The sequence below is a fragment of the Gossypium hirsutum genome, chromosome D13 (genome assembly GCF_007990345.1).
Source record: "Gossypium hirsutum isolate 1008001.06 chromosome D13, Gossypium_hirsutum_v2.1, whole genome shotgun sequence".
Taxonomy (NCBI): Eukaryota; Viridiplantae; Streptophyta; class Magnoliopsida; order Malvales; family Malvaceae; genus Gossypium; species Gossypium hirsutum.
Genome location: NC_053449.1, coordinates 64,618,661 through 64,631,572, shown reverse-complemented (window position 1 = coordinate 64,631,572; position 12,912 = coordinate 64,618,661). Strand labels below are relative to the sequence as shown.

Below are 12,912 nucleotides of genomic sequence, written 5' to 3'. Positions count from 1 at the left end.
CATCATCAAATAATATGTTTTCTTTTGGTGAATAATAAAATGCTTATTTTTAATTTATGGTAACAATACTAATATAATATCAAGTAATAGTACTGATACATATTATATGAAAATATAAAGGAAAAAAGAAAAGTTTTAAAAAATTAAATCAATAAAAAAATTAATTGCTCAATTTGAACTAAAATTTCCATTTAAAATATAACGATGAATTAATAACGTTAACAACCATATTATAATATTTTAAAGCTCAAAGACCAAAATATAATTTAAATCATACGTAAGTGATTAAATCTATAATTTACCCAATTTTTACTCCGTGCAAATTTTTTCCCTCACTTCGTGCTTTCGATCCTCAGTCCCCGCGAAAAAATGAAATAAAAACAGTTTTTTTTTCATTTTCCTACCTCTATTTTATCCTACTAGGGTTCCGTTTTACTGCCCCCATCACCCATGGCCGACGTCATAAACATGCCGGCTGATTCCCTCGACGACCGCCGTGGCGGCGGCGACCGTAAAGACAATGATAACAACAATAATAATAACAGACAGCCTCCGTCATCTGACTATCCGAACTCCTCTCCGCCATCGCCGCCTCCGCCTCGACGCCGAGAACGAGACTCTCGTGAGCGGCGGGACCGCGACTTCTACGATCGCAACCGCTCTCCTCCACCTCCACTTACCAGGGAGAGAGATTACAAGCGACGCAATAGTATTAGCCCTCCTCCTCCGCCGTTTTACAGGGATAGGAGACACTCGCCTCCGCCGCGGAGGTCACCACCTTATAAGAGGTCTAGGCGGGAGGACGGAGGCTACAGAGGGAGGAGAGGGAGCCCTAGAGGAGGATTTGGACCTGGAGATAGAAGGTAATGCTTTACTTATTTATTTTTAGATTCATTTTGTTATTAAAATCAAAATGTATGTTATTGCAGATTAACTAGCTATATGCATTTGAACTATCGGTTTTTTTTGGTGTGCTTAATGCTATGAACTTATTTCTGATTTGATAGACTTAGTATTTTGCTTAATTGATCTAATCTTGAAGTTCGTTAACTGAAAGAGTATGGTAACTGCATGAATTGCTACCTACTGGTTACTGTTCGCCCTGTAAAAGAACCATAAATATAGGAGACTGAATTTGACCCACTATGTAAGTAATTTTGCAGGATGCTAGGGGGTAGCATTTTTATGGTCATTGAAGGGCATGCAAGTGTTTATGCTGGTTTGCTTGAGAAATTTGTATATGGATCATTAAAGTCTTCACATCATTTCCTGCTAGATAGTCATAGTCCTTACATATTTCAAGGACCCCTTGTTTGTCAAGGAACTAGGGGACTTTCCTTTCCTATTACCAAAAGCCACATGATTTTGCCAAATTCTGGACTGCCTTTGAGTATTTGAAGCTGATTTTTTATTTTCTATGATGTCACTTGAGAATGGATGATTCGTTCGGTTCTCATATTGCTGTGTTTCCTGTTTCTTCTCTACACGACTGCATGAATCATTATTTAGACACTGGATTTAATTTATGTTTCGTATTTTGTTCATTTATTATTATACGATCATATATGATTTGAGCCTTTCACTTGGCAGATTTGCTTATATTCAGATTTTGCTCATGCTGTAAATAAATTTTGATGCTGCAGGTTTGGGTATGACTATGGTGGTGGATACGATCGCGAGATGATGGGAAGGACCGGTCACCCTGAAGAAAGGCCTCATGGCCGATACTTCGGTCGCTCAACTGGTGGCTATCAAGGTGAGCCTCTCTTGAAATTGCTTAACTAATTTCAAATTTCCTCAAACTTCAATTCTTTCGCCTGGCAGAATCTTGAAGCACTTCTAGTTTCACCTTTGTATTTGCCTTCTTTTTCTCTCTTATTATTGATATGCTTAAACTCCGCCTGTGCTTGCATTGCCGGTCCCAAGCCCGGGTAAAGGAGGAGGGTTGCAGTAGGGCTGTGACAACCAGTGTAAAATCCTATCTCATCTTTTGACATGGACAGATACTCCAAATGTATTGGGATTAAGGCTTGTTGGTTTGGTTCTATTAAATTACAGTTATAGACTCACATTTCTTGTGGCCAGATTTTAAAATTTACTTCTGTAAAGAGTTCAGTTCCACCAATTTTTTTCATTTTTGAACCAATCAAATTCCTGCTGATTAGGAGTAGCTCACTTTTCATGCAATGAATTATGATAATCAGAGATTAATACTGGGATAAAACTAGAAATTAGTTTTTTGCATCCAGGTTGCCTTTTTTAGCCCTTTTTAGATAGTAGCATCATTTTGGAAAGTATCGAGATGCATATGATGGTAGTAAATTCGGGCATCTATGAAATGATGCATAATTGCAGTTGATGATATCACTACAATGAGTAGGCGTGTTCCTTTGAAAATTCCATAGGGTGATGATGCATTACTGTATACTGCCCCACTAACAAACTTTTTATCAATCTTTTCTATTTAAGCTGTGTTTCTAGTTTGCCAAATAATATTGCTTTTGCAGATTGGGATTCTGGCCGAGGTGGTTACATTGATGCTTCCAGTTCGGGGAGTACACAAAGGTTAGCTTTCCATCTCATTTAAGGACTCATGTATTAGATGAGGTTTGAATTACTTTTCATTGCATTGCTGGCAAGCCTAGCAACATTTGAGCTCTCTTTTAATTGAGGTGATTTCAAGACTGTTCTTATCAATTATCATTGATTGTTGGCTAAATTTTCAGAGAAGGATTGATGTCATACAAGCAATTCATTCAAGAGCTTGAGGATGATATACTACCAGCTGAAGCTGAGCGCAGGTATAGATGAGGAATAATGTTGTGGTTTTGTTTTACCTTGTTTGAGATTTGCTGCTGAAACTGTGGTTTTTGACTGTGTAGGTATCAAGAATACAAGTCAGAGTATATATCTACCCAGAAACGAGCCTTTTTTGATGCTCACAAAAATGAGGACTGGTTGTTCCCTTTGTTTACTGAATTCCTCCCTCTCCATTCACCTCACTGTTCTAATTAGACTTGCATATATATGTAGGTTGAAAGACAAATATCATCCAACAAACTTAGTCACTGTTATTGAAAGGTTAGTTTAATTGCATTTTTCTTGATGTTTCAGTTCATGAATTTGTTACAAAGCTGATGGATCCCCTCAGCCCGGCATTTTGTAGCATGGTGTCATTTTATTGCATTATTGTTGGATTCACTACTTAAATTTCATGTTTTATTTTGTTTTTGACATTTCCATTTTAGGAGAAATGAGCTTGCGCGTAAAGTTGCCAAGGACTTTTTGCTTGATCTGCAGAGTGGAACATTGGACTTGTAAGATTCGCATAATGTTTCTTCATACTTGCATGCTAGTTGTTTTCCATCTGTTGTCCAATAACTTATATTGGTGATGCAGAAATCCTGCTGTCAATTCTTTGTCATCAAAGAAATCAGAACAGACCAGCGATCCTAATTCTGAAGATGAAGCAGACATTGGTGGCAAAAGAAAGCGAAACGCTAGGGAACCTACTAAAGAAACTGATCTTTCCACAGCTCCGAAGGCTCACCCCATAAGTTCTGATCCCAGAAGAATTTCGATTGATATTGAACAAGCACAGAGCCTAATGCGTAAACTGGACTCTGAAAAAGGAATCAATGAAAATATTCTTAGTGGACCTGACAACCAAATAACTAGAGATAAATCTCATGGTAATTCGACTGGCCCTGTGATTATTGTACGTGGCTTGACTTCTGTGAAAGGCTTGGAAGGTGTTGAGCTTCTGGATACTCTTATAACTTACTTGTGGCGTGTCCATGGCTTGGATTATTATGGACTGATTGAAACGGGCGAAGCCAAGGGACTTAGGCATGTGAGAGAAGAGGGAAAGGGTTCTGATGTGACTATCAATGGATCTGAGTGGGAGAAAAACCTTGACACACACTGGCAAGAGAGGTTGAAGGGTCAAGATCCTTTAGAATTAATGACGGCTAAGGAGAAACTAGATGCTGCTGCTGTTGAAGCTTTGGATCCTTTTGTCCGGAAAATCAGGGATGAAAAGTATGGTTGGAAGTATGGTTGTGGTGCCAAGGGTTGCACAAAGCTCTTTCATGCTGCAGAGTTCGTGCACAAGCATCTTAAACTCAAACATCCGGAGCTTGTGATGGAGCTAACGTCTAAAGTGCGTGAAGAGCTTTATTTCCAGAACTACATGAAGTAAGTCGGTCTTACATGCAGCATATTGTTATTTGTATATATCTTTATTTTAAGGACACTCATATACGATATACATTGTTGCCATTCACAGTGATCCAGGTGCACCTGGTGGGACACCTGTTATGCAACAATCTGTACCGGTATGCTACAATTGCTGTTGTTTTGATGTTATGGTTGCTCCTACAGCTTTATATCCTCATGTTTGCTTCCCTTTATCGTACTTTTTTCTTCTTGCAGAAAGACAAGCCTCTGAGACGTAAAATGTTGGAAAACCGCTTGAAAGATGAGCGTGGCTCACGTAGAGAACGTGATAATCGAGCAAATGGAAGTGATAGATATGATAGGTCTGAGAACCCTCAATCAAGTTCTTTTCCATCCAACAACGATGGTCCTGAAGGGGGGAACCGTGATGATCTAATGTTTGAGTCATTTGGTGGACAAGGGATGCATGTTGCAACTCCATTTTCTTCAGATATGGCACCTCCACCAGTCTTGATGCCTGTTCCCGGTGCTGGGTAGGTCTTAATGCTGTTCTGCAAGTAGCAATAGTTTGTTTATTTTTTCCTTGAGAGCTTATACTTCTGTACTTGCAGTCCATTGGGACCTTTTGTTCCAGCTCCACCTGAACTCGCAATGCAGGTGTTCAGAGAGCAGGGTGGTCCGCTTCCTTTCGAAGGCAATAGTAGAAGTGGACGTCCTGGACCTAATTTAAGTGGACCTGCCCCATTTCTTTTGCCTCCTGGCTTCCGTCAGGATCCTCGGCGTTTACGAAGGTAAGTTAGCTTGAGAGACTGTTTTCAAAATCATACGGATGAGCTGCAGCTACGTTACTTGCAGAGCTTAACCTTAATTACAAGTTTGCTTGAGTACCAACATTTTCGGAACCAGACTGGTCATCAAATTGGTCAGGCCATTGGGTCCCAGACTGGTTTAATTAAATAAATTATTATTGTTCATAAAAAATTATAAAATATTTAAAAAATTATAAAACCCGGTTCAATCTCCGGCTCAACTGTTTATTATTATTATTATTATTATTCTGGTTTGTATCAGTTTGCATGTCAACCGGTTCTTTCCCTTGCTTTGGACCGGTGTACCGGCTGGTCCAGACTGATTTCAACAACATAGTTCGCTTCATGTTCATAAATTTTGTGACAATGCATGTCATTAACCATTCCTTTGCCGTTGAAATCTATTCCCCCATTCTACTTGCCCCACTTTGCCCCTTGTAAAATTTGATTGCCTAACTGAATATCGTGTTTCTCTTCAAAAGCCATCTTATTAAAGCTCACCCCGCTTTATGTCACACAGTTATCAAGACCTAGACGCACCCGAAGACGAAGTAACAGTCATAGACTACCGGAGCTTGTAGGTACAAGAAATGAAAAGACCACACAACCAAAACATATTTGAGGAAGGCAGCAAGCTATTCATCGAACAATCCAAGGTCAAATCCTTTTTGTTCACATTCTCTGAACCGTTGACCTTATACCAACTCGTTAAAAACTTGAAAATTTCTTAAAAATCTTACCAGGTGCACGCATAGCTCTGCTTTCAATTTATGATGAAGGGCAATTCTCCTGCTGTGATTTACCTAAAAAAATATGTAAGTGCCTGTGAACTTTGTTTTGTATTTTTTCTCTTTTATTTTTGGTCCCACTTAACTAATTTCAAAAGAGATGATTATGAATGAACATGGAAGAGTGGGGCATATAATGGTTTTTTTTTTAATTATTATTTAAAAAAATTTGTATTTGCTGTAAAATGTTGAACTTTTAGTGAATAGGTTTCATATAAGCCGCCCTTCATTTGTTTTTTGCTTTTTGAAAAATTCTTCTTAGTGTTTAAAACATGGGAGCATTTTTACTTTATATAATAAAATGGGTCTTGCTTTGTTGACAACCATTTTCAGTTTTCAGATGACGCTGTCTTATTCTACTAAATAATGTCAAATTATATATTTTTATTTACTTAGAAAAATTATATTTTTTTTATGGAAGGGATTGAAATCCAAAGTTAGTAAATAAAATTCATTTTTTGTCAAAATTAACTCCAAAACCTCAAAGCTACAATTACTATGAGAAATTGAAAATCAAACCAAATGAATCAAATTATGATTGGTGGTATAAAAAAATTCATAAAACCCAATCAAATAGAGTTGAACTCACCTCTACCTTACACGACTTAAGGCATGTATAAAGGAATGATTGATGTTATCGAAACTTAAGAGATGATAATAAGATTTTTTGATCGGGATTGGTGGTCAAATTGATTAGGTTAGTGGGTCTAATCGGTTCATTTGATTTGATTAAATTAATAATTAAAAATTTTAAAAATAAAATATTAAAATTTTGGTTCAATTGTTTTTTTAAATTGGTTTTTGAGTCGGTTCAAAATTCTTTTTGGGATCGATATCCGAAATATTTTTTGATCCGATCGGTCTAGTCTAATTCAAATGATTTTGGATGATAACACTTGTATACTTTTCTAGAAGGATTGCTTAAGTAATCCCCTGGTTAATATTGGACAGGGTTTTAGGTTTTTTTCCCTAGTGGACACTATTCTTATCTAGTGGTGGTCATACCATATGCGAGTTGAGTTTGATCGATTGTAATGACTTCTCAATGACAACGTAGGGGTTGTATTGAAGATAATATTGATTTTTAACCTTCTACACTTAGTGAATATTAATTTGTAATGCCATCAAATTCCTATCAACCATGAAAGAAACCAAGTGTCGATGATACTGTCATGATCATCGACACCATTTGGTGGCCATAGAAGTCTGTTTTTTAAACCTTAAGTTGCAACACGAATCCTTGGGGAATAACCATTAGGTTTAAAAACTGAACCTAATACATGAATTATTAATGCTTCTAATGTATATTGACCGAACTCAGAAAGTAAGTTACTATCTCTCGGTCCATTGTGCTTTTTCTTTTGGTAAATAAAGGAACATTCATTCATAAAAGAAGTTCAGGAACAAGTCCGGTACATAGCAAGTCCTGCCTTACCGGCATTAATAAAACTAAGCATAAAACTAGGAAGTTCAAAGTAAATATAACAAAGGCAAGCGATTAGTCCCGAGAGAATAAATTTTGGAGAAAAGTTGGGTTGCTGCCTTTGCGTGCCAATGCGTCTGCAAAACGATTGCTCTCTCTGAAAACATGGACCAACCGATGTGGAAGGTCGCCGATAGAGTCCTGCAATCCACAACCAAAGATTTGAGTGAAAGTTTTGTGCGTCAACAGAAATCAGAGAAAAAAATGCTGTAGCATCCACTTCAACAATTAAAGAATCAACATTAAGAGATGATGCTAATGATAAACCGTCGCGAAGAGCCCAAAGCTCTGCTGTCATATTTGATGTAAAATCCAGAAAACGATGACAACCAGCGACTCAAAGGCCATCAAGATCTAACAGCGGTGAAGTTTGGAAGAGAATGAATGCGAATGTTTGTCGAGGTTGCATAATATTCTGCAGCGCTCACAAAGGAGCGACTGAGAACAGAATGTAAAATGGAAGGTTTTCCAAAAACTACTGGATTTCTAGCTAGCCCGATATTCCTGAGAAGATAAATGAAAAGGAGATACCATGGAATCTTTGGTTTAGAATAGAAGCATTTAGCAACAAGATGCATTTTCCCTATGTGGTACCCTGACACCTTTAGTGGAAGAAGCAGCTTTACCAGAGGCGGCAGCCGCTGGTGGGGATGTTTTCTTTTTGGGCGGCTTCTTTCGTTGAACCATACTCCTCTGTAGAAGACGATGGAGTAACCAGAGCCGGAGAAGGAGCTGGCTGATCGATGGAGATTTTAGCAATATTGGTAGGACATGCCAAAGATGAATGATCAATACGCCCACAATGGGAACAAAGTTGGCTGATGCCCTCGTAGCAAATGGACTGATGAAAACAGTCGACGGTAATGGACTTTGGCAATGGCTTCTCTATATCTAACTGGACACAAAATCTGGCATAAAGTCCTCTTTCCCCGTCTAACCTGTGACTATTGAATACGAAGAAGCGGACAAATGCTACGACGAATCTGTCGGAGAAGCTTGGCCAAACCGCCACTGAGGATAAAGTAGCTGTTGAGGCACGGAAGTTTGGTGTGCACTATCAGGAATTGGCCTCCAACAAACCGGGGATCGTTCTTGATAACATTAGAGTAATCTTCCTTGTTGAGGAATTTGACAATGAAGTCATTTTTTAATTAGTATGATAAAATTACCATGAAAGCCCTTGTATTACAAATCAAATTATATTTTACCTAAAAAACAAATAAATTAATTTTTATACATTAAATTAAAAAAAATTGATTCATTTATTAAAAAATTTTCCATTAAAAATTAACATAATTCATAGTATTATTAAACCAATAATCAAATCATTAACAATAAACTTTTTAAAAAAAGCATTTGAAGAAATTACATGTTATTTATCTAAGATAAAAAGCAAAAAAGAGAAAGAAAAAGGTTACTCTCATCGGAAATCATTCCGGATTCTTTTTTTTTTTACCAAAAAGAAAACACCATGAAAACCACCCTAGAGGCGAAAAAGTGTTCGAGCAACAACTGCCTAGCAATTATGTTTCTTTCGAGAATTTATATTTTAAAAAGAAAAAAAGAAAAAAAAACGAATGTATCTTTGGGAGGCAAATGTTGGTTGCTCTCGTGCCTACTCTGCAAACCAAACTGCTTTTGTTTAGTCATCAGCAAATCTGCAAAGACCAATATAAAAAAAAAAACACTTCCATCACTACATTTTTACGTTACAGATTGAAATCAAAGGTGATTTTTGTTACTTGAATTCGGTTGTCAAACACTTAGAAAATGTGTCGAATATAAGTATTTCAATGATAAAATATAATTGAAATAGGATTGAATGGAAGGATAATTAGTATTACCCTAGCTCAGAGAGCCTTAAGTGAGCATTAGCGTAATCAGCAAAGAATTCACCCTCATCCTGCCAATTGGTGAAACAAATGGCCAAAATTAAACAACATTGAAAACTTGTGTCTTGACTTAATGATAACAATAAAGTTAAAACACCCAAATCTTTGAGATCTCAAGTCCACTTCTACCTTACATAAAATGTGCCAACATTTTAGTTGTAATAATTGAATGTATTCTAACTTAAAAAAAGAAATAAACATTGAATTGGCAAGGGAAAAAAAGTTTACGTACAGCAGCATATTTCTCAACGAATGGACGGAACACTGGGTCAGAGACGAGAACTTTGTCGGATGGCAGCTGCATAATATCTGCCCCCGTTCCGGACAATAGCTCCCTATTACAAAAAAAAGTAACTTAATTCAATTTGTAAAATTAGTAATTAATTTGATTTAGTTACAATTAAATTAGCCTTAATTTGAAAAGATAGACACCATAATTGACTTGATAAAAATAATTATAATCCGAATTTAAATTTGAACCCAACAAAAGTTATTCGAATTGACTTAATTTAAATTAGATCGAGCTAGAACCAACTCGACTTTGTAAAATTAACAAATAAGCTATTCAAGATTTACTGTAAACAATTCTTTATAGAGATTATATACATACATGTATCGCAACTTTATTTTTCAATACTTTTATATAGCCAATTCAAATTAATTGTCTATTAACTCGTAAAAGTTAAAACTCACTTGAAATAAGAATTATCGAAGGTAAGTGGGTTGGTAGTCCATGCTCCATCAAATCCAGACCGGTCCTTATGGCACCTTCCCTGTATCAAAAAGCAAAGCAAATGTTTACCATATTTAAATGGATAAGAGGCAAACAATTCTCTCAAACTTAAAGAAAACCAAAGGGAATTTCGAATTTATAAACAGACCAGCGTGTGGGCACCAGAAAGGGCAACAATATCCTTATCGGTTAAACCCATTTGATTAATAAAGATCTCCCTCAAACGATCCGCTCCTACAAAATTTTCATCAATAGATTAAAACAAAATCATCACAAACAATACTTCTTTCTTTTATTTGAAGCATTGTGTTTGATTTTCATATACCATGTATATTTAAATATTGATTTCAAAATAATTTTTTTTAAAAAAATAGCAGATCCGTGTTGCACAGTTGCTTGTATTTGACATTTCACTCGGATGGTATACACTGACCATCGGTAGCACTAGGAAGACGGCCCTCAGGTGGTACTTCCTCCTTGTCCTGCATTTATTAGGGAAAAGAAAAGATTGTAAGCAATTACAGGGTAGAACACAAATTTAATAGGTAAAAGTATGAAGTATTTATATTAGAAATTGAATTTGGCTTCTTTTACTCAAAAGAAAAGGATAAATTAATTTATATATGTTCGATTGAGTTTTAGCTCAATTGATATGAGTATTGTCACCAATACAAAAGGATGTAGATTCAAATGCGTTGAAGCGTGCATTATCTTCCTATTTATTTATGGGTTAAAAATGTCCTATAAGTAGTTTTAGATATTATGTAAAAAAAAAACAGATATGGTTAAAACACTAATCTTTATATATTAACACGAAGTACACGTGTTACACAACATCATTGTTAAATTTAAAAGAAATGACCAATTTACTCTTTCATGTGTACAACGACTTACATAATTTTTTTAATAAAAAGGACAAAATTCAATCTCACTCCTAATTTAAAGGACTCCAACATGCTTTTACCAAATTTAATACAAACCTTCATTATATTTCAATAACTCCAATGAAATTTACTTATAGTTTGATTGCTCAAAGCAACATCACCAACCTATATTATATCTTTAGCCATTTTACATAGAGAAAAAAAGTTTGTAAACTTACATTTTGATGTAAATACAAATATACAATTCGGATAATATTCAAATTGTTATTCATAACAGATTTGAAGCTATGATCAGCTTTACCTTTTTACAAATAATAGGATATTTTAAATATTTTTTTACATGGATATTAAAAATAGACTATTTATTATTTGAATTTATTTTATTTTTACAAATAATAAAATTAAATATCCAAATCCACTATGATAAGCTTCACTTTTTTAGATTTTTATTTAAATAATTTTTTTATGTTATAAAATTCAAATAACCAGCGCCTACAGATAATTTATTTAATTAGCATTTGAATTTAAATAGTAATACACATATAATAAACAAATTAAAATTTTTAAACAGAATTACTAATTTAAATTTTAAATATTGAAGAAATTTCTATAAGCAAAAAACAATACACTAATTTCTATTAAAATCAAATAATGTATCTTAAATTTTCATTCAAGGACGAAGTAGAAATCATGACTGACCGGTCTTCCGGGATGGAAGGGAATTTCAGGTCCACCGGTGACCTCAACAGCGACGACGCCGGCAAGCTACAAGAGAGTCCAAAATATAAAAAAATTGGTCAAAACCGCTCAAAACAAACATGAAATACTTAAACCTGAAAGAAAACACATACACATTAGATTTAAAAAATTACAAATTAAATACCTGATAAAAGTCTGCGTAAGAGATGATAGGAAACTGCTCTTTGATCGGCTCGAGAAGATTGATGGCAATATCGAGACCGGTGTTAGCCTTGTGTGCAAGCTCAGCGGCATGCTTCATGGTACCGAACGGACCTCCGGTATTGGTCTTCCAATCAAAAGTTCCAGCTGAGTGCCACCTGTCCACAACCATTACCGATTCGATCAATCAACATCGCCGATCTCACAACCGAAACATTTCAAAAATAAACGACGGATGATTAAAAGAAAAGCTTACGCTAAACGGACTATGATCGGAGCACAATTCTTCTCAGCGATGAGACCTCTGAGCTTCCCCCTCGCATTTTCAATGGCTTTCTTGTAATCCTCGCTCACGACCGGATAACTTTTAGGCATAACCTCCATTTCTACGAATATCACATTCAAATTAACGGGGAAAAAATCAAAATCAAAAATCACAATTCATATTCAAAATTCAGATTTGAAACGAACCCCTTTCTAAAATGAAGCAATGCAGAGTGCAAGCAAATGAACCAGTTGACACGAGCTGAGCACGCAAGCAGTGTGACAAGAGGGTGGATTATATATAAGCAATAGTGAACTGTTTTTAGCCGTTTGATTATTGTTTTGGGAATGACACCTTCGATTTCGGTTTAAATTTTATGATGTACGGCTATGATTGGCGGTTTAAAATTTGTTATTTTTTTGGTGGGGAAAATAACATGGTCAATATTTTTTATTGGAGAAAATCGGATATTTGGTTTTGATATGTTACCAAAAAGGCGGGATAGCCCGCTAAAATTGGAAAAAGGTTTTTTAAGAAAATAAAAAGGTTATTTTGTCTGGAATTTTGAAATGACAGGTTTACCCTTCTAACAAGGAAAGGATATTTAATAAAAAATTTAAATAAATTTGACAACCATTTCTACATCAGCAGTTGAATTTTTTTTTCCAATTTAAACCTTAAACTTGACAATTATTCTTGCATTGGGGCTTGAACCTTTTTTTTTGTTTTAATTTTTGATATTTCCTTAAAAACCCTAAAATTTAAGCTTTAGTGTGGAACAATTGTCAAGTTCGTGCCTACTAAGTTCAACAATTAATTTGAATCAAAAAAAAGTTTAAACCTCAATATGGAAACAGTTGCCTCATCTGTTAAAAGAAATTATGACCTCATTTTGTTAAAAGAAATTATGACCTCATCAACATAATTTATTATAAAATTTATGTCTAATAATTTTAAATCCAATATAATAATAACATAT

General features: G+C 35.3%; 3 protein-coding genes across 3 annotated transcripts; 1 reads left to right on the top strand and 2 right to left on the bottom strand.

Annotated features, from left to right (window-relative positions):
* Window positions 1-321: 321 nt before the first annotated feature.
* On the top strand, window positions 322-5,994 carry LOC107931114 (serrate RNA effector molecule). The gene is made up of 13 exons (XM_041109672.1): window positions 322-863; window positions 1,644-1,756; window positions 2,508-2,565; window positions 2,727-2,801; window positions 2,883-2,957; window positions 3,034-3,081; window positions 3,249-3,317; window positions 3,400-4,197; window positions 4,289-4,337; window positions 4,435-4,712; window positions 4,791-4,970; window positions 5,509-5,644; window positions 5,732-5,994. The coding sequence occupies exons 1-12, from the start codon at window positions 451-453 to the stop codon at window positions 5,567-5,569; spliced, it is 2,217 nt and encodes a 738-aa protein (XP_040965606.1). The 5' UTR covers window positions 322-450; the 3' UTR covers window positions 5,570-5,644; window positions 5,732-5,994.
* A 1,151-nt stretch (window positions 5,995-7,145) lies between these two features.
* Window positions 7,146-8,403, bottom strand: LOC121225015 (uncharacterized). Its single transcript, XM_041108679.1, has 3 exons — window positions 8,340-8,403; window positions 7,886-8,285; window positions 7,146-7,400 (listed from the first exon to the last, which is right to left on the bottom strand). The coding sequence occupies exons 1-3, from the start codon at window positions 8,401-8,403 to the stop codon at window positions 7,247-7,249; spliced, it is 618 nt and encodes a 205-aa protein (XP_040964613.1). The 3' UTR covers window positions 7,146-7,246.
* Window positions 8,404-8,673: 270 nt separating this feature from the next.
* LOC107952958 (L-ascorbate peroxidase 1, cytosolic) lies at window positions 8,674-12,257 on the bottom strand. The gene is made up of 10 exons (XM_016888171.2): window positions 12,140-12,257; window positions 11,925-12,054; window positions 11,652-11,826; window positions 11,468-11,533; window positions 10,318-10,366; window positions 10,033-10,118; window positions 9,845-9,924; window positions 9,384-9,486; window positions 9,104-9,162; window positions 8,674-8,917 (listed from the first exon to the last, which is right to left on the bottom strand). The coding sequence occupies exons 2-10, from the start codon at window positions 12,050-12,052 to the stop codon at window positions 8,902-8,904; spliced, it is 762 nt and encodes a 253-aa protein (XP_016743660.1). The 5' UTR covers window positions 12,053-12,054; window positions 12,140-12,257; the 3' UTR covers window positions 8,674-8,901.
* Window positions 12,258-12,912: the final 655 nt, after the last annotated feature.

Bases quoted from the DNA above. Each gene is read 5' to 3' on its own strand.
- LOC107952958 (XM_016888171.2), bottom strand. From the start codon at position 12,052: ATGGAGGTTATGCCTAAAAGTTATCCGGTCGTGAGCGAGGATTACAAG. The intron at 11,827-11,924 runs GTAAGCTTTTCT...GGTTGTGGACAG, and splicing joins CCGATCATAGTCCGTTTAGC to GTGGCACTCAGCTGGAACTT. The intron at 10,119-10,317 runs GTCAGTGTATAC...AAAATTTTGTAG, and splicing joins TCTTCCTAGTGCTACCGATG to GAGCGGATCGTTTGAGGGAG.
- LOC107931114 (XM_041109672.1), top strand. From the start codon at position 451: ATGGCCGACGTCATAAACATGCCGGCTGATTCCCTCGACGACCGCCGT. The intron at 1,757-2,507 runs GTGAGCCTCTCT...TTGCTTTTGCAG, and splicing joins CTCAACTGGTGGCTATCAAG to ATTGGGATTCTGGCCGAGGT. The intron at 2,566-2,726 runs GTTAGCTTTCCA...CTAAATTTTCAG, and splicing joins AGTTCGGGGAGTACACAAAG to AGAAGGATTGATGTCATACA.
- LOC121225015 (XM_041108679.1), bottom strand. From the start codon at position 8,403: ATGACTTCATTGTCAAATTCCTCAACAAGGAAGATTACTCTAATGTTA. The intron at 8,286-8,339 runs GTTTGTTGGAGG...GTGCCTCAACAG, and splicing joins GTTATCAAGAACGATCCCCG to CTACTTTATCCTCAGTGGCG. The intron at 7,401-7,885 runs GTAAAGCTGCTT...TGTGGATTGCAG, and splicing joins ACCAGCGGCTGCCGCCTCTG to GACTCTATCGGCGACCTTCC.